This window comes from Macrotis lagotis, chromosome 1, assembly GCF_037893015.1.
Source record: "Macrotis lagotis isolate mMagLag1 chromosome 1, bilby.v1.9.chrom.fasta, whole genome shotgun sequence".
Lineage (NCBI taxonomy): Eukaryota > Metazoa > Chordata > Mammalia > Peramelemorphia > Peramelidae > Macrotis > Macrotis lagotis.
In genome coordinates this window covers 340,882,311-340,903,571 of record NC_133658.1, presented here as the reverse complement: position 1 = coordinate 340,903,571, position 21,261 = coordinate 340,882,311, and the positions used below count along the sequence as shown (strand labels likewise).

At 36.1% G+C, this 21,261-nt stretch overlaps 1 protein-coding gene across 1 annotated transcript in view; it reads right to left on the bottom strand.

The window, feature by feature from the left end:
* Positions 1–9,826, bottom strand: part of TNFSF8 (TNF superfamily member 8) — a 40,008-nt gene extending 30,182 nt beyond the window's left edge. The window contains exon 1 of the mRNA XM_074211745.1: positions 9,155–9,826. Within this exon, the coding sequence (XP_074067846.1) occupies positions 9,155–9,352 (198 nt within the window). The 5' untranslated portion in view covers positions 9,353–9,826. The remainder of the gene's footprint in view (positions 1–9,154) is intronic.
* Between the last annotated feature and the right edge of the window lie 11,435 nt (positions 9,827–21,261).

The following is a 21,261-nucleotide window of genomic DNA, read 5'->3' as shown; positions in this document are numbered from 1 at the left end:
AATGTTGACTAGATGACCTTTGAGGTCCCTTAGAGAGACTGATTCTATGAAGTAACTTCACTAACTGATGGATCTCTTTTTGGAAGTCATTTGGAGTAACAAGTGGGTGATGCTATAAGCAACTGCACACTTCATTTTTACTTGTGCATTGGACTGGGTAGACAATGAATGAAATTCTAGCTAACTTCTGAATATCATAAAATAACTTCTTATTTAGCTGTTCCATGTCCTATTATTCCATGAGGAGCATGTTCTTTGATTTCCCTGATAAATTATTCATTTATAAGGTCCTAATTATTGAGCAAGTGAGTTTAATTCAAATCAGAAAGACCTAAGGTACTCTTTAAACATACAGGATACTGTGTTCAGAACTGAGAGTTAATCTGTTATCCCTCTCAAGACTGTTTGCTTTTGAATGAAGAAGGGACTTTTGGAGGTATAGCCATAAACAGATGCAATGTGGTTTCGTAGAAAGTTCCTAGAAGGGATCACAGGACACATCGCTCTGTCAATGATTCACTTGGTGCGTGACTTGTCAAGTTGATGACAGCTCAACTCCTTCTCTCTGTTTATACCTATAAAATATGACATCTTGACTAGATGATCTCCAAAGACCCTTCCAACTCTAACAAATCCATGTTCTGTATTCTAACATTCTTAGATGAAGGTTTGATCCAACTCTACTATTTTATGATTCAAATTATTTTCATTGAGATAAAGTAATACCCAGGACATTTTGAGATATGCTGTCTCTCACTGATTTGCAGTCATTGGTTCAGGGACATGTCCTGAATTCTACGTTATTCTACAGTGTTATAAAGAAGGAAGAGAAGAAAACAATCAAAGACCTGAGTTCAAATCAGAGGCCCGAGTTTAAATTATAATTGTCATTGGTCAGTTGTCATGTCTGACTCCCCATTTGGAGTTTTCTTGGCAAAGATTCTGGAGTGATTTACCATTTCCTTCTCTGGCTCTTTTTTGCAGATGAGAAAACTGAGGAAAACAACATTAAGCAACCAGCTTATTAATCTCACACAGTCAGTGAGTATCTGAGACCGATTTGAACTCAGGTCTTCCTGACCACATTGTGCTCCTTTGCTCACATTTTTATTGCACTTAATGGTACTATGTGGTAGACAGTATGTAGTGTATTCCTATTTTATAGATTAGGCAACTGGAGTTTGCTCAGAGTCTCAGAGTATTTTCAGACTAAGGTCTCCTGACTCCAATTCCATTCTTCTTTTCTCCTAAGTTAGTGAGTAAGCTGTTTCTTCCCTTCTCTGGTCTCAGTTTCCTCCTCTGAGAAATGAATGACTGGGCAAGAGGATTTCTAAGGATGCTACCAATGTTACTAACACTATGCCTCTTTTCACCATCTTTATGAAAAAAGGAAATTGACTTAGAATTTCATATCGGCAAATTTTTCAAGAGCATGGTTATTCATTCGTTAGTTTTAATAGTTCAAAGAAATGTAATTTGTAATCAAGTCTAATGCTTTAAGCATCTTCCATCCCCTGACTTTTAAAAGACTTTTAGGGGTGAGATAAAGTATAATGTCATGTACTGAAACCCTTGAGAATGGAGGGGACCTGGAGAATGCATGCAGTCTAGTCTCTTAACCTAAAGAAATTTCTAACTGATAAAAATGAAAAGGTTAAAGGCCATCCATCCAATTTCCTGCTCTGTTCAGTATAAACTGTACTGTTAACCATCTGTTCTTTTCCAGAATATAATAACAACTCATTCTAATATAGTCTTTTAAGGTTAATGAAAGACCTTTTTTTATAACAGACATATGAAGCTGGCAGTGAAAGTATTTTCCCCCTAGTTTTACAAATGAACAAGTGAAGCCTTAGGGAGATGAAGTGATTTCCCATGATCACATTGTAAGTCTTAGAGCTAATATCTCTAGGGAAGGAAAAAGGAAGCAACCTATTATGGGATTTATCAGTTATCTCATTCGATTCTCACAACAACCCTGTGATATAGGATATAGTATTACCCCCCCCCCCCATTTTACAAATGAAGCAGACAGAGTCACACAGCTATTAAGTACCTGAGGCTGGATTTTAACTCGGGACTTCCTGACTCCAGGCTTGGGGTAATCTATCTACTGACCAACTTAGCTGCTTCTAGGATAAGTGACATTAAGACTTTACTTTGGTTTTTATTACCTATATTTGATCACAGTGGTAAAGAAGCCTAGAATCGTGGAAGGATATTAAACCTACTAAAAATGAAATAAAACAAAACCTTTGAGATTCTCTAGTTTAACTTGCTCATATTTGAGATGAATAACCAAACTCCAGAGAAAGGAAGTAATTTAGTCAGGGCTATAGAGCATACAGAAGCAGAGCTGTCCTTTCTATAGGTCACCTTTGTCTTAGTAACACATTTCATTCACCCCTTTGGACTACACAAGATGATACTATTGTATCAGGGTTCCCTTTGTGGCTTCCCTTTCAGTCTTATTCAGAAATCTCACGCCACACAATAGTACTGTAACCACCCAAAGGGCAAATGGAGCTGCTATTTCCAGGTTTCAACACTTGGTTGAAAACACTTTTTTTCTTCAGCCCCTGACCTGACTGATAGAGCTCTAGCATCATGCATTGTGATTATTCTTACCACCTCTTCTTACTTTTGAATTAATCTTCCTGGTAAGGTTTGATACTCTAGAAGACAGCTGCCCATGAAGCATATATGTCCCCTGCCTGCTCCTTTACCTTCTCCCTCTAAGCTAATTTGCCCTGGTTACAACTCTGGTGAGGTATAACTCTTCCATATGATCTAATATTAGAACCAGAGGACCAGAGTGCAAATCCTGGATCCACTACTTAATGCCTATATGACCTTGATTAAGTCATTTAATGCCTTTGGACCTCATTTTTCTTAACTGACAAAGTGAGAGAATTGAACTAGAAATTGGTTTTTTTCTTAGTGTTTTGCCATTAATTGCTCTGGCTTTTTTAGTCTGTTCCAACTCTATTCTTGTGACCCTAGTCACCTTTTTTAGGATAAATCTCTTTTCTAGGGAGTAGCGGATATACTGCAACAATTTGACTCAATATCTCCAATTGCAGAAAGAAGCAATTAGATTCAAGTGCTTTTTCTTTGATGAGAGTTGAATTAGACAATCACATGTAACCATTAATTAGTGGTTACTAGCCCAATTTCCTCTGTCCATCTTTAGCCTATAATAATGATAATAGCAATAAAATAACATCTATATAGTCCTTGAAGAAAGCACTTTCTATATATTATTTCACTTGATCCTTACAGCCGAATTAAGTAGGTACAATTATCATTCTCATTTTACAGCTGAGGAGCTTTTGAGTTCAAGACTGTTTTTTGATATATATACACATGACTTTTTATGGAGTCTGAGCTCTCCTGAAAAGAAAAATCTGTGTTTGGAATCCATGTGCTAATAGTTGATGCTTACTTCACATGGGGTATAGTTAGTGTCACTGAAAAATATTGTGAAAATATTATGCAAAGGAAACAGCACAGGAAACAGAAGCAGCACAATTATTGCTAATATTAGAAGATTTGGAATCTGTGATAATGGATATAGCCCCCTGTGACCAAAATGTTTTGATTTTTTTTTTTAGAGAAAGTGCTAACTGGATTATACAAAAAACAGTTGTTTAAAATCAACACTTAAAGAGAAGAACCAGAAAAATATTGTACACCCTAACAGCAAGATGGGGGTGATGATCAACTTTGATGGACTTGCTCATCCCTTCAGTGCAACAACCAGGGAAAATTTTGGGCTATCTGCAATGGAGAATACCATCTGTATCCACAGAAAGAATTATGGACTTTGAACAAAGACCAAAGACTATTACCATCAAATAAGGAAAAAAAGTTATATTATTGTGTAATTTCACCATCTCTTACTTTATTTTTCTTCCTCAAGGATATGATTTCTCTGTCATCACATTCAACTGAGATCAGTGTATACCATGGAAACAATGTAAAGACTAACAGAATGCCTTCTGTGGGGGGGAGGGAAGCAAGAATGGAGGGAAAAATTGTAAAACTCAAAATAAAAAAAATCTTTCTTAAAAAAATAAAAAAATCAATACTTAAAACCTACTACAAATGAAAATAAGAAAATAAATACCCCTTTCCATACTTAGCCTTCCCCCTTCCCCCAATAATAATCCTTTCTTGCTCTGGCCCAAAGGACAGGCCATGAAGTAAGAATAGGAAGAGCTCAGTTACAATTATAAGAAGATAATACACTTCTTTAGTGTATCATGTTATTTCCAAGGAGTCACGTAGCATTGGGCTTCCTTTGCTTCAGCCCTGGTCCTAGTATGTACTATCCAAGGCAGAGTCCGTTTTCCCCTGTCAGCAACTATTTGACTATTGTCCATTCTTCACTCCATTCAAGTAAGGTCCTGGATGGCAGAAAGAAGCTTAGTGATAAATTTGGCAACATCCTTAGAGATCTTCTAGCCATCCCTTCAATTTTCAAAGATGGAAACTGAGACCCAGAGAAGGGAAGAATCAGCTAAGTTAGGAGAAATAAGAGTGGAGTTGGAAGTCAAGAAGTCTGGTTCTGAAAATACTGTCCATCTGAGCAAACCTTTCAAACCTCTTTGAGCTTCAGTTTCAAGACCTTATAAAATAGGACTAAAGAATACTCACCCTGTATAGTACCTACCTCATAGTGTTGTCCTGAGGAAAGTGCTTTGTAAATCTTAATGTGCTAGAAAAATTAGAACTATTATAGTTTAAACACAAGTCTCCAAATTTGTGATTTTATCCTTCCTTTTTATCCCTATTCTATCTCTCCCATCAGGAAATTGGTATTTCTCTCAATCTCTTGCTATTAATTCATCTGGCTTATTGTAACTACCTGCCTTTCTGTCAATATTTCTTTTTTTTCCCTCCCGGTAAAACTTCCTTCTCTTTCTCTGGGTCAACATTTCTTTCTCTCTCATTCTTTCCCCATTTGCTTGGGTCAATCCCTCAGTCTCTACCTCTATCTTCTCTGTCTGAATCTCTCTGCCTCTCTGTCTGTATTTCTCTCTCTCTTGCAAATAGTCTCTTGAAAATTAGTAGGTTTTTCCTATCATATGTCCCTCGTTCCTGTCCATAGATCAGGTAATAGATGGCCAGTTGATAGCAACTCAGGACATACCAAGCAGATTTTGGATCCTAATCTATGAAGACCATTTCTCTTCAATGTATATGGTTTAATGGGGCATAAACTTGGACTGAGGATGGGTTGGGTTGGAGTCTTTATCTACATAGCTGAGGTTAGCTCTGCTTTTAAAGGCAGATTCCTTGGTGAGTTCATTAACAGAATTATATTGCTCACGTCCACCAGTCCCTATAGGTAAAGTAAACTGATGGTCTTCTCTCTACCTAAGTTTCTTCCTCAATTGGGAGAATATAGTATAATCGAGATTTTAAAATTATAGATTCAGAAAATTTTGTATGCATTTTTATGAGTATTTCTTCCCTTATCCTGAATATGCATCCTAAAACAGTAATGAATACACCATTGATCAATTATCCCTTACTGCATTTTTTTTTTTAGTTTTTTCCCAGACAGTGGGGTTAAGTGGCTTGCCCAAGGCCACATAGCTAGGTAATTATTAAGTGTCTGAGGCTGGATTTGAACTCAGGTACTCCTGACTCCAGGGCTCATGCTCTATCCATTGTGCCACCTAGCTGCCCCATGACTACATTTTTATAAAAGCTTATTCACATACTATTTCAAGTTTTAATTCTTTATGTAGCTTTTTCTGATCTTTCTAGTTCATATTGAAGATTCCTCCTTTCTCTAAGACTCTCAAGAAATTGGTGTTGTAAAATGACTCCCTGCATACATTGCTAAAGGTATTATCTATATACATCATCTATATTAGGTATGCACATGACTTATTTTTTTCAGTAAGTCTGTAAACACCTGAAGGAGTCTCTAGAGTTCTGTCATGGCTTGCTTGTCCTTTTAAGAGTCCTTCAGTCTAAGATGCCTGAAACTTCTTTGGGAAGGAAATAAATATGTGCTCAGTCATGGAATCAGATTTTTCTAATCCATTTATACTTCCAAGTTGAAAGGTTAGCTTAAGGAGAAGAGGGCACAAAATTTGATGTAAAGACATTTCTACTGTTTTGTTTACTGGTAAATAAGACAACCATACTCAATAAATGATCCAGACATCTCTATATTGAAGGAAATAGGAGAACAAAAGTTTACACTGGATTCAGATGAGAATTCAAAATGTGGCAAAAAAGAGTACTGGTGACCTAGGATTTAGTCCTAGCTCTACCATTAAATATTGTATGGATCCCTGAGTTTCTAAATCTATAAAATTATAAAATCAGATCTTTAAGATTGCTTTTTACCTTAAAATTCCAGGTTCTAAAGTCCCTTCCATCTCTAAAATTCTATATCCTAAGGTTCCTAAAATTAGATTCTCAGTTCCCTCCCACCTCTAAAATTCTACATTCTAGGATTCCTTCCAAGTCCAGGTCCAGGTCCAGTCTTAAATTTTATGTTCTATGGTCTCTTAGGTCTAACTTTCTAAGGTTCCTACCAACTCCCTTGCCAGGAATATTTTTTAGAATTATTTTTGACTATATATATTCCATGATTGCTCTCAATCTTCTTTTCTGATTTTATTAGTTGGGCTTCAAATATATGTATATGTACACACATGTATATACATGCATATATATACATAAACAAACATTTATATATTTGTATGTATCAATATATGTATATATAAATACATATATGTGTATATATGGGCAATGACTCAGGAATGAAGTCACTCTGGGAAATCTGAGAGTGTTATTCCATTTAGATACATATATCCTCAGCTGAAAGTTCTCAACAACTGCCTAGTTATTTACATTGTTATATGATATAATATCTGGGGCCTATTAGTAAAATATTATTGCCTATGATAGTATATGTAACCTATGAAAAAAAAGGACTACTTAAGGACTGCTTCTATTTTCTTGTTGTGGTCATTGATGTATGAGGATAGACATTAATTAATTATTGCACCATTTATCAATATCCTTTATAAGTAGAGTATTTTGAAAACCTCAAAACAAAGAAAACTGATTTAAAAGTAAAAATAACATGTCATTTCTAACCTTATTGCTTAATCTTATAATTGGTTTTTATATCTAGCTTGAGTTCCTGACTTGAAAACTGACCGAGAGTTTTTGCCATAAGCAGTTGATTTTTAGGAAACTTTCAGTCCCTTGTCCTTAATGACTATGGAATGTATATTCATTTATCATGTGTCACCTAGCAAAACTAGAACATTTCATAAAATTCAGAATTGCCTCAGTAACATTATAAAAATGAACTATGAAGCACATTATGATGACTATTCCCGTGGTTTGCTTTGATTTTAGTTTTATTAGTACAGATGAAATGTGCTTTGGAATATTCCTTTATAATAATCATAGTTTGTAACTTTATCCTTCTGGATTTTTTATGTTTTAAATAATACTTGACCCCCATTTTAGTGATTTGTGCCCCCCATCACTTTTTGTGGATAGCTATATTCATACATGTTATTTTTCCCTACTAGGCTAAACTTTTCTAGAACAAGAATTGCTTAACTTTTGTCTTTGTTATTTCATTTATTCTCACAGTATGCTCTGACATATAGTAGGAACTTATTAAATGCTTGTGGATTTTATAATTCCATAATAATAATAGTAGTTGTGGTAGCATAGACTACGATAATGTAGCATCCTGGGGTTTACAAAGCCCTTTCCTCAAAGCCCTATGAGATAGGTATGGCAAATATTTTTTATCCTTTGAAGGGATTTCTCTGAATATTCACCATAAGATCTGATGGCCCCTAAGGTCTTTTTCCATTTTAAGAATTTATGATTCCTTTTTTATAGATGAGAAGACTGAGGTTCCAAGAGACTAAATAATTTGTCTATGCTTACTTTGATGCTAAGTATAGGAACTTCAATGCCTTTAATTGAAATGAAATAAGAACTCTGTACTCAAGAGTCAGGAAATCCTGGTTATAATCTTGGCTTTCTTACCAATCAATAAATGATTTGACCTTGGGCAAATTACTATTAGTATCTGACCTTCAGTTTCCTAATTTGTAAAATGAGGAGATTGAATCAAGTAATCTTTAAAGTCCTTTCCAGCATGAATATTTCGAGGTTCGAACATAACATTTTTCAGAAACTTTTCTGGATCTAACCTCTTCTAAATAGGGGAAACTAAGGTCATCTGAACCCTAAATTACATAATACTGGTACTAGTACATAGTATAACTTCCACTACTATCAGTGATCATTGTAAAGTTTTGAGGAAGTCTTTAGGGAATAATTCACCTTCTTTTCTTTTGGGGGGAGAAGCACTGGATATGATAGGGAGGGCAGGGGAACTTTCAAAGATGGGCCTGAAAATGAACTTTCCAGATAGCCCTTCTCACTCTAGGATAGTTCCAACTTTACAGTTTTCATGTAAAGCCTTTTGTTCACCTCAATTCTCAGGAGTGTCTTTGCCTGTTTCTCTATTAATGTGACCATGGGAATCTTACTTCTTTGGCTTGAAGTTCCTATCATTAAAGTAGGGGGGGAAACCTTAATATCTGCAGTCCTCACAGAGTAATTGTGAAGAAAATACCTTAATGAAGCAGAGAAATGGAAGTAATTTTTGCCCTGACAATTCATTTTTGGCTTGTCTCCTTAGAGAAGAATCAACTTTAGGATTTAACATATGGAACATATAAATGGGACTTATTTTGAACTTGAAGGCCAAGTCTTTAGAACAGAAGACAAATGTAGGAGTATGATATCATGTTGCCTGCAATCATTGCTTCCTGCCATGTTATGAGTTCTATGTCTGGATCTCTTGTAAAAAGCTGACTTACAAACTTACTTCCATCATGCACTTGTTGTCTGTGGGCGCCTCTTCCTTAACTCTCTGAAAGATTTGAGGAACTACCCGAAAAAAGTGTGCCCTTGTCAAACAAACAATTTAACCAGAATATAGTTCCTCTTTTCTCTCTGAATTTGAGTTGTTACTGTTTATCTCAAATAATTTATTGGGTTTTTCAAAGAATACCTCCAGGAAGAACAAAACACAACACAACAAAACAAAAGTTAAGACAGGAAGGGAGAGAGGTCATTGACTTACCTTCTTCTGAACTACTAAGACCATTATAGTCGCCAGAGAAAAGATGAGACACAGAACCAGGGTGGCCGTGATGAAATAAAAGTAAGTTCGGCTAGTGGTCCTGAGCTGGCTTGTGACTGTGCCTTCAGACACATTCATGGCTGCCTCAAGAGAAGCATTCATTTGGTGGAGGGATGTTTGCTGTGGTACAGAGGACATTCTTTATATAGCTCCCCTCCACCTCACACCTTATCACCCTTGATCTGTTGAGGCTCACAGGTCATTTCTGTTCCAAATAGGATTTTCCCCCTTCATCCTGGATCATGTGACCTGGAAAAAAATCTTCACTGTTTGTCGGATGAAGAAAGGCTTTTCTGGGGGCGTGAAGTGAAAGGCAGCAGGCGATGGGAGAAAGAGATTCATTTTCTTGCCAAGGATTTTGTTGCTGGTTGTCCTGTGAGCTACATCGAAGGGGTCTGATGTCAGAAGACGAGTGGGAAGCAAATCTCACCCCCGGCTCTCTTTCTGTGTGAAGTTGTGTGGAGTGAATTGATGTTTCACTTACAGTCACCGGTAGTGGCAGCTTAGTGCTTCGACTAATGCTTTCTTCTTCCAGAGAGTCATTTCTACACGATATTCTCCACTTAAAAGAGTTACCTACCCAGAGATCTGTTTGGGGGTCAGGAAGACTGGATTTCACAATGGAAAGGTTCTTGGGCAAGTTATTTCCCCTTACTTGGCTCAGTTTCCTTATCTGTAAAATGATGGAGAATAAAATGTTTTATAAGGTTCTGCTTAGATATAAATGTTATCCTATAACTCAAATGAATTAGTTTTTAACAATATTAATGCTTGTAGTTAAAAATGGGTATTTCACTTTCTCTATATCTTTATCTGTCTATCTGTTTCTATGTACATAATAGTAATGTATAAAGCTATAAGTAAATATGTAAATAGCTATAAACACATTTATAAAACTAACTATTTATATGGCTATAACTATGTATCTAGATGTATCACGATATTTGTAGGGTTTCTCTCTTGAAAGGTAGATTGGAATAGCAGGACAGGGAGTAAGTAAATATGTGTTTTAATCACAATTATAATACTAAGCACCTGTATGATCCTGGATAAATCTTTGAACCTCTCTGAGTCTCAGTATTCTCGGTTGAAAAATGAGAGGGGTTGACTAAATATTCTTTAGGTTCCTTTATGTTTCAAACCTATGAAAGGAATAGACAAAATTCTTCTGAGACTTATGGAAGGATAGGAAAGGATATCCTGTGTACAAGGTTTTTGGACTGAGTCAGAAGGCATGAGTTCTCTGTCTGGCTTAGTCACTAATTCACAATGAATCTATCCCCCCCCTTCCAGGACATAGTTTCCTGATTTACAAAATTAATGGATTGGATTAAGTGATATTTCAGATCCATTGTAGATCTGAGATTTTATGAAAGTGTTCTTAAAATGTCTCCAGCATTAGGTTAGCTACACTATTCTAGAATAATGTCTCAACAAATACTATTTGCCAGTAACCTAGTTGATTGAAAACTTTATCTGGAGCTATTGAATCTCTGGAGAGAGTCTACTATCAACCAGATTAAGTAGCAATACCATTATATTTCTATTCTTAACAAGACCTATGGACATCATTTCTTGTTTGCTATACTGGCATGTCAAAAGAGTGACATGACTGGAGAAGAATGCCACATATTATCTAAACATCTATTTTACTCACATAGGACCTAGCTATATCCCAAGTTTTAACAATTAATGTGCTTTTACCAGATAATACAGAAACAGATCAATAGTCAGTTGGGTAAAGCATGATTTCCTTAACTGTAATTCAGGGGTTATTAACCTTTTTTGGTGTCCTGGTCCTCCTTCTTTGACAGTCTTATGAAACTTATGGACCCTTCTCAGAAAAAAATGCTTTTTTAAATGCAGAAAAAAATTACAAATGATTACAAAGGAGACAGTTATATTGAAATGCAATTTTCAAACTCTTAAAACAATCTAAGTTCATAAATCTCAGGAAAATACCTTTTATTTAACATGGAGTTGTTACATGACTGTTGTATATCTCATACAGAATGTACCTCTGCCCACCTCCAATTGTTCTATAAGCTTATTGCTTATATTCCTTCCTTCCTTACTGATATGAGTAAAAGGGATTGATTGACATATTCATCATACTAGGATGCCCAAATATTTTGAAAATAAACTGCAACAGTTAAAACAGTAGCATTATTTCAGTTTTGAATTTGTATTTTCCCATACTTTAAGTGTGGATAATTCAAGGATATTTGGGATATTTTTTTCTGAAATTAAATTTTATATCAGGTACACTTCAGTGTTGTCTAGAGTAGATATGGACAACTGATTTTAGATTTTCTCTGAACTCTTCAATTAAGACTCTGAGTTTTTCTATTTCTAGATTTGCATTTAGAATCAGAATTCTTGTCGGTAGTTGCTTTCAAATGTGGCTCAGTGGTTTCTTGACTCTTTATTGCCCCCTCCCATTCTACTTCCAGGTGATTTTGTCTGAAGAATGTCTGAGGATGCCATGGCTTTCCCAAGGTCTACACAGAGGTTGAATCCAAAATTAACTGATAGTTCACATTTCCTTTATTCTAATTTTGCCTGGGCTTGCAATTCCCTTGGTGTAAGGAGCTCCAGTGAGGAGTTTACTCAATCTAGATAAACACTTTCTCTACAATTTAGAGTCTTGGAGAGCTGTTTACAGGCAATGTGAAGGTAAGTGATTTGCTCAGGGTCATGTCTCAGAGGCTGGACTTGAATCTGGGGCTTTTTGATGTGGAAGTAGGAAATGCTACCTTTTATATTTCTATAGCCCTTTAAAATATATAGAGTATGGGGGCAGTAGAGTGGTGCAGTAGATAGAGCACTGACCCTGGAGTCAGGAGAGTTCAGTTTCAGACTCTTAATAGTTGTGTGACCCTGGGTAATTCACTTTATCCCAATTGCCTTCAAATTAAAAATATTTATGTATTTATATAAATATATATGCATATATATAAATACACATAACAAACAGATAGAGGCAGAGACAGAATCTTCTTTATGATAACCCTGTGAAGTTTCCAGAGAGAATTTCCAGAGAGAAAATATTCCTATATCTCTTTGAAAAATGAAGAAACAGAGGCTCAGAGTCATTCTCAGACTTTTCCATGGCTAATAAGAATAACACACACATATAGTACTTTAAGATTGGCAAAATACTTTCTTCACAATAACCCTGCAAGGTAAACATTATTATTCTCACTTTACAGATAAAGAAACCGAGGATTAATATAAGTGGCATGGCCAAGATTTTACAGTTAGTAAGTGTTAGACCCAGGATTTGAACCAGGTTTTTCCTCACTAGTCCTGTCTAACCTTCTTTCCAGGATATCATGGTTTCTGGTACTAGATTTGGTACTTGAGATCAGGAGTTCTGACTTTAAGGTAAGTGCCCTTTCCAATATATGCTTCCTTGCCTCTCTTTAAAAAGAAATAAATTAGCTCAGTCTCTCAGGACTGAGACTTTCAGTGTCCTTGATTCTTTGTTCCTCATGCACATGCTTCATTCTAGAGCTCTATAACATAGCTTTCATTGTTCTCTGTGTTAGGATTATTCTTCCTTTTCCTCTTTTCCTGGTGAATTCATTCCTTTCTTATAGAGAATAAGGCAGCTTAGGCAGCTAGGAGATGGAATGGATAGGGTCTTGGACCTAGAGTCAGGAAGTTTCATCTTCCTAAATTCAAATCTGACCTAATACACTTAATAACTTTGTGATCCTAGGCAAGTCACTTGACCTTGTTTGCTTCAGTTTCCTCATATGTAAAATGAGCTGGATAAGGAATGGAAAACCACTCTAGTATCTTTGCCAGAAAAGCTCCAAATAGAGTCAGGAAGAGTAGGACCTGACTGAAATGACTTAACACCAAATAACAAGAAGATAACTGAAATGCCACATCTTTCATGAAATTTACTCTGATTTCCCTCTTCTGTCATAACCATTCCCCCTAAATCCCACACTGCAATTTTTACCTCTTTTGATCTGGTTCCTTCTAATTGTTGTATGATGGTTGCCAATATATGCATCTTATCTCCTTACTTTTCTGTAGAATCCATGAAGACAGGAAAATGAGAATATTTTACTTAAGCTTTCTATCTCTGCTGATTCTGAGTACACAGTAGGTGAGGACATAGTGCAGTGTGTACATAGTAGATACTTGATAAATACTTATTCAATGAATAACTCTACAATAATAAAGTATTAACATTAATATTAATAGCCCAACCAATGGATTAATCACTCTGCTAAACCCTGGTTATACCAAAAAAACCCCAGTCCTGATTCTCAAATTGTCCACAGTCTAATGGGGGCAAACAATATGTAAAAATCTTAGTATAAAACTATATACAGGTTAAACTGGATATATAATATCAGAGGGAAGGTATCAAAATTGATGAGGACTGAGAAAAGCTTCTTCATAAAGGGAGCCTTTGGCTGAGATCTGAATAGAGGCAGGGAGACTAATCAGAAGGCTGTCACAATGATCCAGGCATGAGATGATGAGGAATGTGGCAATGTCAGAGGAGAGGAGAAATAGACTGTTTTCTCTTCTGCATCATGACTTTTCTTTCTTTCTATTTATTTATTCATTTGTTTGCTTATTTTCATCCATATGTGCATGTATATTTTTAAGTTACGAAATATCCTTCCACCCTCCATTTCCACCTCCTCCCCTTAGCAGCAAACAGTAAGGTTAGCATTGTACATTCATATTTTTGTTAAACATGTTTATAGATTCATTATTTTTGGTATGAGGAATTAGGATTAAGGGAAAGCGATACATAAGAGATAATTTTTATAAAGTGTTCATCAAACTCTAAAGGGTTTTTGTTTATTTTTGTGTGTTTTGCTTTGTTTTGTTTTTTTCTTCTTCTGGATGAGGATAACATTGTCCATAGCCAGTCTCATATGGTTGTCCTAGCTCTCTGAGCTGCTTCCATCAAGATTGTTCATCTCACAGTGTCATTAATATGTACATTGTTTTCTTGCTTTTGCTCCCTTTGCTTAGCATCAGATCCCATAAGTTATTCCTTGCTTCTCTAGAGTTTGACCATTTATAGTTTCTTATAGAACTATAATATTCCATAGTATTCATATATCCTAACTTGTTTAGCCATTCCCCAATTGATGGGCATCCCCTCAATTTCCAATTCTTTGTCACTACAAAAAGAGCTGCTGTGAATATTTTGAAACACGTAGGACTTTTCCCTTTTTTATAATTTCTTCTGGATATAGACCTAGAATTGGAATTGCTAGGTCAAAGGGTATGAACATTTTTATTGTTCTTTGGGTATAGTTCCATATTGTTCTCCAGAAAGGTTGGATCTGTTCACAATTCCACCAACAATGCATCAGTGTCCCAATCCTCATACAACCTCTCCAACATTGATCATCTTCCCTTTTTCTCATCTTGGTAGGTGTGAGGTGATACCTCATTGTTGTTTTAATCAATAATAATTTGGAGCATTTTTTCATATGATTATATATAGCTTCAATTTCTTCATTTAATTTCTTCATTCATATGAATGGACAGAAAACTATCTATTCATATCATTTGACCATTTATCAATTGGAGAATGTATGATGACTTTTCCCATAATGGTTTTGCTATATATCATGGAATGACATGAAATATTAAAAGGGAATTTTTTGGAAGTCTTGCAGAAGTTGCAGATGACACATGAATGTCAACATAAGGTACAGAACTCTTGACCAAATAATTAACCCAAATTTTACCATAAAATACTCTTTATGGTACTCCGAGTTCACTCTTCTGTCACAACCATTTTCTCCAAATCCTACACAGCATCATTTACCTCTTTTAGGACTGTTTCCTATAATTGTTTGTAGGATAGTTGCCTATATATTCGTCTTATCTCCTTACTTTTCTGCAGAGTCCATGAAGTCAGTATAATGAGAATGTTTTACCTAAACTTTCTATCTCTGCTTATGTTGAACACATGGTATTTGGGGGCATAGTGCAATATGCTACATAGTAGATATTTAATGATCATAAAGGAAAAAGAAAAGCATCAGGCTGTTCTGCTGCAAAGGAAGGCTCAAAAAATTTATATGGATTTTCCAGGTCATGTGGTACTGTACCCCAACCCTACAGTGTGGAAAGGATAGCTGTATAAGAAAGATGTTGCATAGGTAAAAACAAATTTGAATATAGGAGGCAATAAAGAGTAAAGAATAGAGGATAACAGTAGGTTGTTAGCCTGGTTGACTGGGATTATGGTAGTTCCCTTAATAGAGAAATTAGGAAGAGGGAAGGAATTTTAGGTAAAAGGTAAAGAATTTTGTTTTGGTCATGTTGAGTTTAAGATGTACATGAGACTTCAAGTTTGAGACGTCTAATAGGTAGCTGCAGCTGTGAGATTGAAGGACGGAAGAGAGGTTAAGACTAAAGTATTTGTTTTAGAGATAATTGAATTCATGAGTCTGATTAGATCACTAAGTGAAATAACATAGAAGAGACCCCAAGAGAGAGCTTGTGAGACTCCCATGGTAAGCAAGTATAATTTGAATGAAGATCCAGCAAAAACAGAAGTGATCAGACATGTAGGAAGAGAAACAGAAGTGAGAAATAATTCAAGAGAGAAGAGAATATCAAAGAGAAAAAGGATTATCATGTTAAAGGCCATAGGGAAGTCGAAAAAAGAATAAGACTGAGAAAAGACCATTTGATTTGACAATTAATAACTATATCTTTCTAATTGGTCTCCAAGCTTCAAGAACCTCTCCACTGCAATCCATCTTCCATTCAACTGACAAAAATGTTTTTCTGAAGTTTTGGTCTAACCACTCAATAATTTTCAGTGGTTCTCTATAACATCTAGAATCAAATATAAAATTCTTTACCATTTCAAGTCCTCTTTAACCTTGTCCCTTTCTATCTTTTTTAGTCTTTTTCCATTTTATTCTTCTCCATGTCCTCTGTGATCCACCGATAGTGACCTTGCTAGTCTACAAATCTGCCTTGCCATCATCCATCTCCATGCTGTCCCTGAGCTATAAATATTCTCTCTTCTCTGTTAGCTTCCTTAACATTCAGCTCAAGTCCTTCCTTCTACATGAAGTCTTTCCAGATTTTCTTAGCTTCTGGGTGATTGTCTTTCAGAGCTTACTATCCACCCAACTTGCTTATATTTTGTATATAACTAGTTATTTATGTTTTATATTCCCAATTAGAATTTGAGGTCCTTAAGGGGATAGTTTTATTTTATTCCTATAATAATGGTTTAATATATGCATGTTGACAGAGATCAACATTCATGCAGTGCTTTAGAGATTTGCAAATTGATTATATATTATTTCATTTGGTTCTCACAACAACCCTGGAGAGTAGGTTCTCATCTCTGTTTTAGAGTGGAGGAAGCTTGAGTGAAAATTTACAGGACTTTCACACAACTTATGTCTGAAATGTCATTTGCGGTTCCTTATGGCTGCCTTGCAGTGGGTTTGAAGCACACATGGTAGCTAAAGATGATTTAGTTTAGCCTTTTTTTTAGATTTTTTTTCAAGGGAAATGGGGTTAAGTGACTTGCCCAAGGCCACACAGCTAGGTAATTATTAAGTGTCTGAGGTCAGATTTGAACTCAGCTACTCCTGACTCCAGGGCCAGTGCTCTATCCACTGCACCACCTAGCCGCCTCTAGTTTAGCCTTTTGATATCTGGACCCTTCAAAGAACCTAATTCTCTCCTCAAATAACTAAATTTATCAAAAGAATAATGTTGAAACTGACCTCAAAAGATCAAATGACCCAGCCTTCTCCATTCCTGAAGCAGTTAAATTGCTATTATCCCCCTTTTATAAATGAGGCTAGAGAGAACACTATTTTCTTAGCTGTTTCTTCTCTTCTACAAAAAGATATTATTAGTTATGCTAGATATTGGGAGAATCAAGGACATCAACTGGTTACTTTAGTAGTTACATTGGTTAGAGGCTGTGGTGGAACACTTTTGAGGTAGGTATGGGAGCTGGTTTTTGGAGAAGGTTGCATTCTCTAGAGAACTGCTGAAAACACTTCACTACCTCAGCCTCTTTGTTGAAAATGGAAAACTTCTGATAGTTGAAATGGAAGATGTGGGTGTTTGAGAAATAAAAAGACTTTGCTAAAAGAGCAGATCTTCCTTACCCTTTACCCCCCTCCTGGGGCCAGCAATGGAAAAAAAAATGTTTTAGTTACTGTTACAGGTTTTGCATACAATATATAGTCACAGGGGGTGATTAGAGGACATGTAGGAAAACAGAACTTTGTTCTTACTGAAAAATCTTCAGAGCATTCGAGATATTCAGAATGGCCTAGTTCTTTACCACTCATTAGACCAGGTGGCACAGTTTTTATCATGCCACTCCCTTCCTCAAGAACATTCATTGGTTCCCTAATTTCCACCCATCATATCTGATTTTTTCTTTTGTTTTGAGGCCCTTACACAATCAGACTGTCCTTTCCCAAATCACCATATCTTGTATAACTCCGGGAGTAGGGGGAAAAGTACCTTCTCTTCTAATTGGTCATAGATTCATAGAAAGTTATATGAAAGAAAGAGATCATCTAATACTAGATCTCATTTTACAAATGAGAAAATAGAGATCCAGAGAGGGGAATTTTCTCAACTGGAAAAGAATGATAATTAAATATAGAACTATAACTTCAATCCAAAGAAGACACCTCTTCCTGAGTTCAAATCTTGCCTCAAAAACTTAGTAGCTGTGTGACCCTGGGAAAGTCATTTAACCCTCTTTGCCTCACCTGTAAATTGAACTGGAAAAAGAAATGGCAAATCACTCTAGTATTTTCACCAAGAAAATCCTAAATGGAGTCATGAAGATGACTGATCAACAGCAAAATACAATGGACTTATTACTGCTTATACTTTTCACTTGTTTTTTCCCTGTCCTCTCCCCAGCTCCTGAACAATCATCTATTATAACCATCCTTTATGATAGAGTCCAAATTTCACATAACTTCCATGAAGCTTTTTTTCATTACTTTGAATTTTTGTGTCTCCTGAAGACTACAATTTTTATAGTCTTTGCATACAATTTAGCAATTAGTTGCATTCCACTTTAAGCTAATTGTTCCATGTGCTTGAATCTGGTCTTCCCAACTAGCTTGCGAATTCCTTGAGATTCTAATAATTTCTTTCATATCCCCCCACAGTGCTTAGTACAGAAAAGATATTCCATTAATGATTGACTGTATGAAACTCTTTTGTACTTTGATCAATGTCTAGCATGAAAACAATGTAAAGATTATCAGACTGCCTTCTGTGGGGGCAGGGGAGGGAAGCAAGATTAGGGGGAAAATTGTAAAATTCAATAAAAATTCAATAAAATCTCAAAAAAACCCTCTTTTGTAAAAAGTGATTATCCTAAGGGCAATTCTTTTTCAGAAAACAGTTCCACACTTCCCTACCTCTTTCTCCCATTTAATCTTCTCCAAATCTCCTTGTGTACTGACATCTCTCTTTTCTTTCTATTTTGCAAAGATGCACCTGGGAGCCATAACCTGTATATAGTATGACTTGAGGGTTTGGGTGAACAGCAGGGATTGTATTCTGATTGTCAGCCCCTGAATGAGAGAATACTTTCTAAATTAGCAAAAGAAAGAGAAACAATCCTGTATAATGAAGACCTGCTTGGATTCCATTTCCATATATCCTCTATATCTTGCATAGATGGCAGCTGTCTCTCAATGAAGGAACAGGAATTCTTCTTTCCATGGTATAGGGTCTTGAGAGATACCAGATATAAGCAACACAAATTTACAGATCCTGAGCTGGGAGGTACATCCAAAATTTGAAGGTTCTATCTCTGTGTCATCAAGTAAGATAGGTATCATTTCTCTCGTTTTCCAGTTGAAGCACCTGAACTTAGGTGGAGAGTTAAATAACCTATTCAGATCACATAGCTGTGATAGAAACAATATTTCAAGCCAGGTCCCTCTCTGCTATACCACTTAAATGAATCCTTGATCTTGCTCCTGCACTTAAAAATACACACCGAAGCCTATTCCTTTCTATCTTTCTCCATGACTCTGGCCTATATTCTCCCATAAGGCCTCCACAGATTTCCTCAGTGAGCTGGGGTCAGTTTTTCATTTGCTCTTGATATCAGAAGATTCCAGGGTAATACCTAAATTACTATTACTTTACCCTCCTAAGTTACTATTACTATGACCATCTCCTTTTTCAGTCAGATATGACATCCTTTACTCTGCTTCAATGTAACAGTTATTTCCTTGTATGCCATACTATTTTAAAAGTCCTGGACCGGGAATCAGTAGCTCTGAGTTCTCATGCCACTTCTGTAATTATTCATTTATATGACTGTGGACATGTTACTTTTCTTTTCTGGACCTCTAAGTGATCTCTGAATATTTGAAATATATGCTGTTAGGAAGACCTATAGTGAGGGACTAGGTTGAGCTTGAATAATGATACAATTTACTAAAATGAATTCTAATTTTGTATTGGGGTTTATAGGTACTAGATATTATGAAGGTTTTCCCCTCCTATATTATTAATGAGGTGGCAGTATTACAAATTTCCAAACATATCAATATCATAGATCCAAGTAGGTCATTTATACTTTCTGAACATCAATTTCCTTATGTCTATGATATAGGAGATGACCCTTGCCCTTCCTACCTTAAAGGTCATCGATGATAAGGAGAAAAGTGAGATTTTGTGAAAATCATAAAATACTTGCAAATACAATAATAATAATTTTTATTTTATTTTGAATTTTTTTTACAATTTTCCCCCCTAATCTTGCTTCTCTCCCCCCCACTCTCCACATAAGGCAGTCAGTTAGTCTTTACATTGTTGCCATGGTATACATGGATCTAAGTTGAATGTGATGAGAGAGAAATCATATCCCTAAGAAAGAAAATAAAATATTGTGCCTGATTGTTACACTAATGGAATGAGCATGTCCATCAAGGTTTATCATCACCCCCATGTTGCTTCTAGGGTGCACAATGTTCCTCTGGTTCTGCTCATCTCGCTCAATCCTTCCAGGTTTCCCTGAATTCCCATCCCTCCTGGCTTTTAATAGAACAATAGTGTTCCATCACATACTTATGCCACATTTTGTTAAGTCATTCCCCAATTGAAGGACATTTACTCAATTTCCAATTCTTTTGCCACCATGAACAGAACTGCTATGAATATTTTTGTACAAGAGATTTTTTATACATTACTAAAATATTCTTGTTTAAGAGGAAATATAATATTCCCTCCCCGCCAAAAATATAGACCCTCATGAGAAATAAAGTAAAAGAAAGAGAACAAAAATGTGTTTCAGTCTGTGTTCTGATACCATCACCTCTGTCTCGGGTGGATCACATTCTTTATAAGTCCATCAGAAAAGTTACTTCCATATTTTTCCACTGTTGCTGTTGCTGATTATAATTCCCTCCATTCATACCACCCAACTATCATATATTATTTTTTCCTCTCTCTGCTTTCACTCTGTCCCTCTTCTAAAATGTGCTGTAGGGTAGCTGAGTGGCACAGTGGATTGATTGCTAGCCCTGGGACCAAGAGGCCTTGAGACCACATACCACCCTTGAGACTCAGCAACCACCCATTCCTGTGGTCTCAGACAGGCCACCCAATCCCAGCCCCTTGCAAGAAGTAAAAAAGAAAATGTGTTATATCTGACTATTCTCTCCTATGATATACCCTCTCCTCTATCACCCACATCCCCCACTTCCCCCTTTCCCCTTCTCTCCTTTTTACTCTAGATGTCTATACCCTATTGAATGTGTATCCTGTTTCCTCTCTGAGCCATTTCTGATGAGAGTGAAGGTTCCCTCATTCCCCTTTGCCTTCTCCCCTTCCATACCACTGCAAAAGCTCATTGTAAAATAAAATCTTATTGTATGAAATATCTTAGCCTACTTCACCTCTCCTTTCTCTTACTCCCATTATATTTCCCTTTTAGCTGTTTACTCCATTTTTACAATATATTATATCTTCAAATTCAGCTCCCTCCTGCACTTCATCTATTAAAAACTACTTCTACCTGC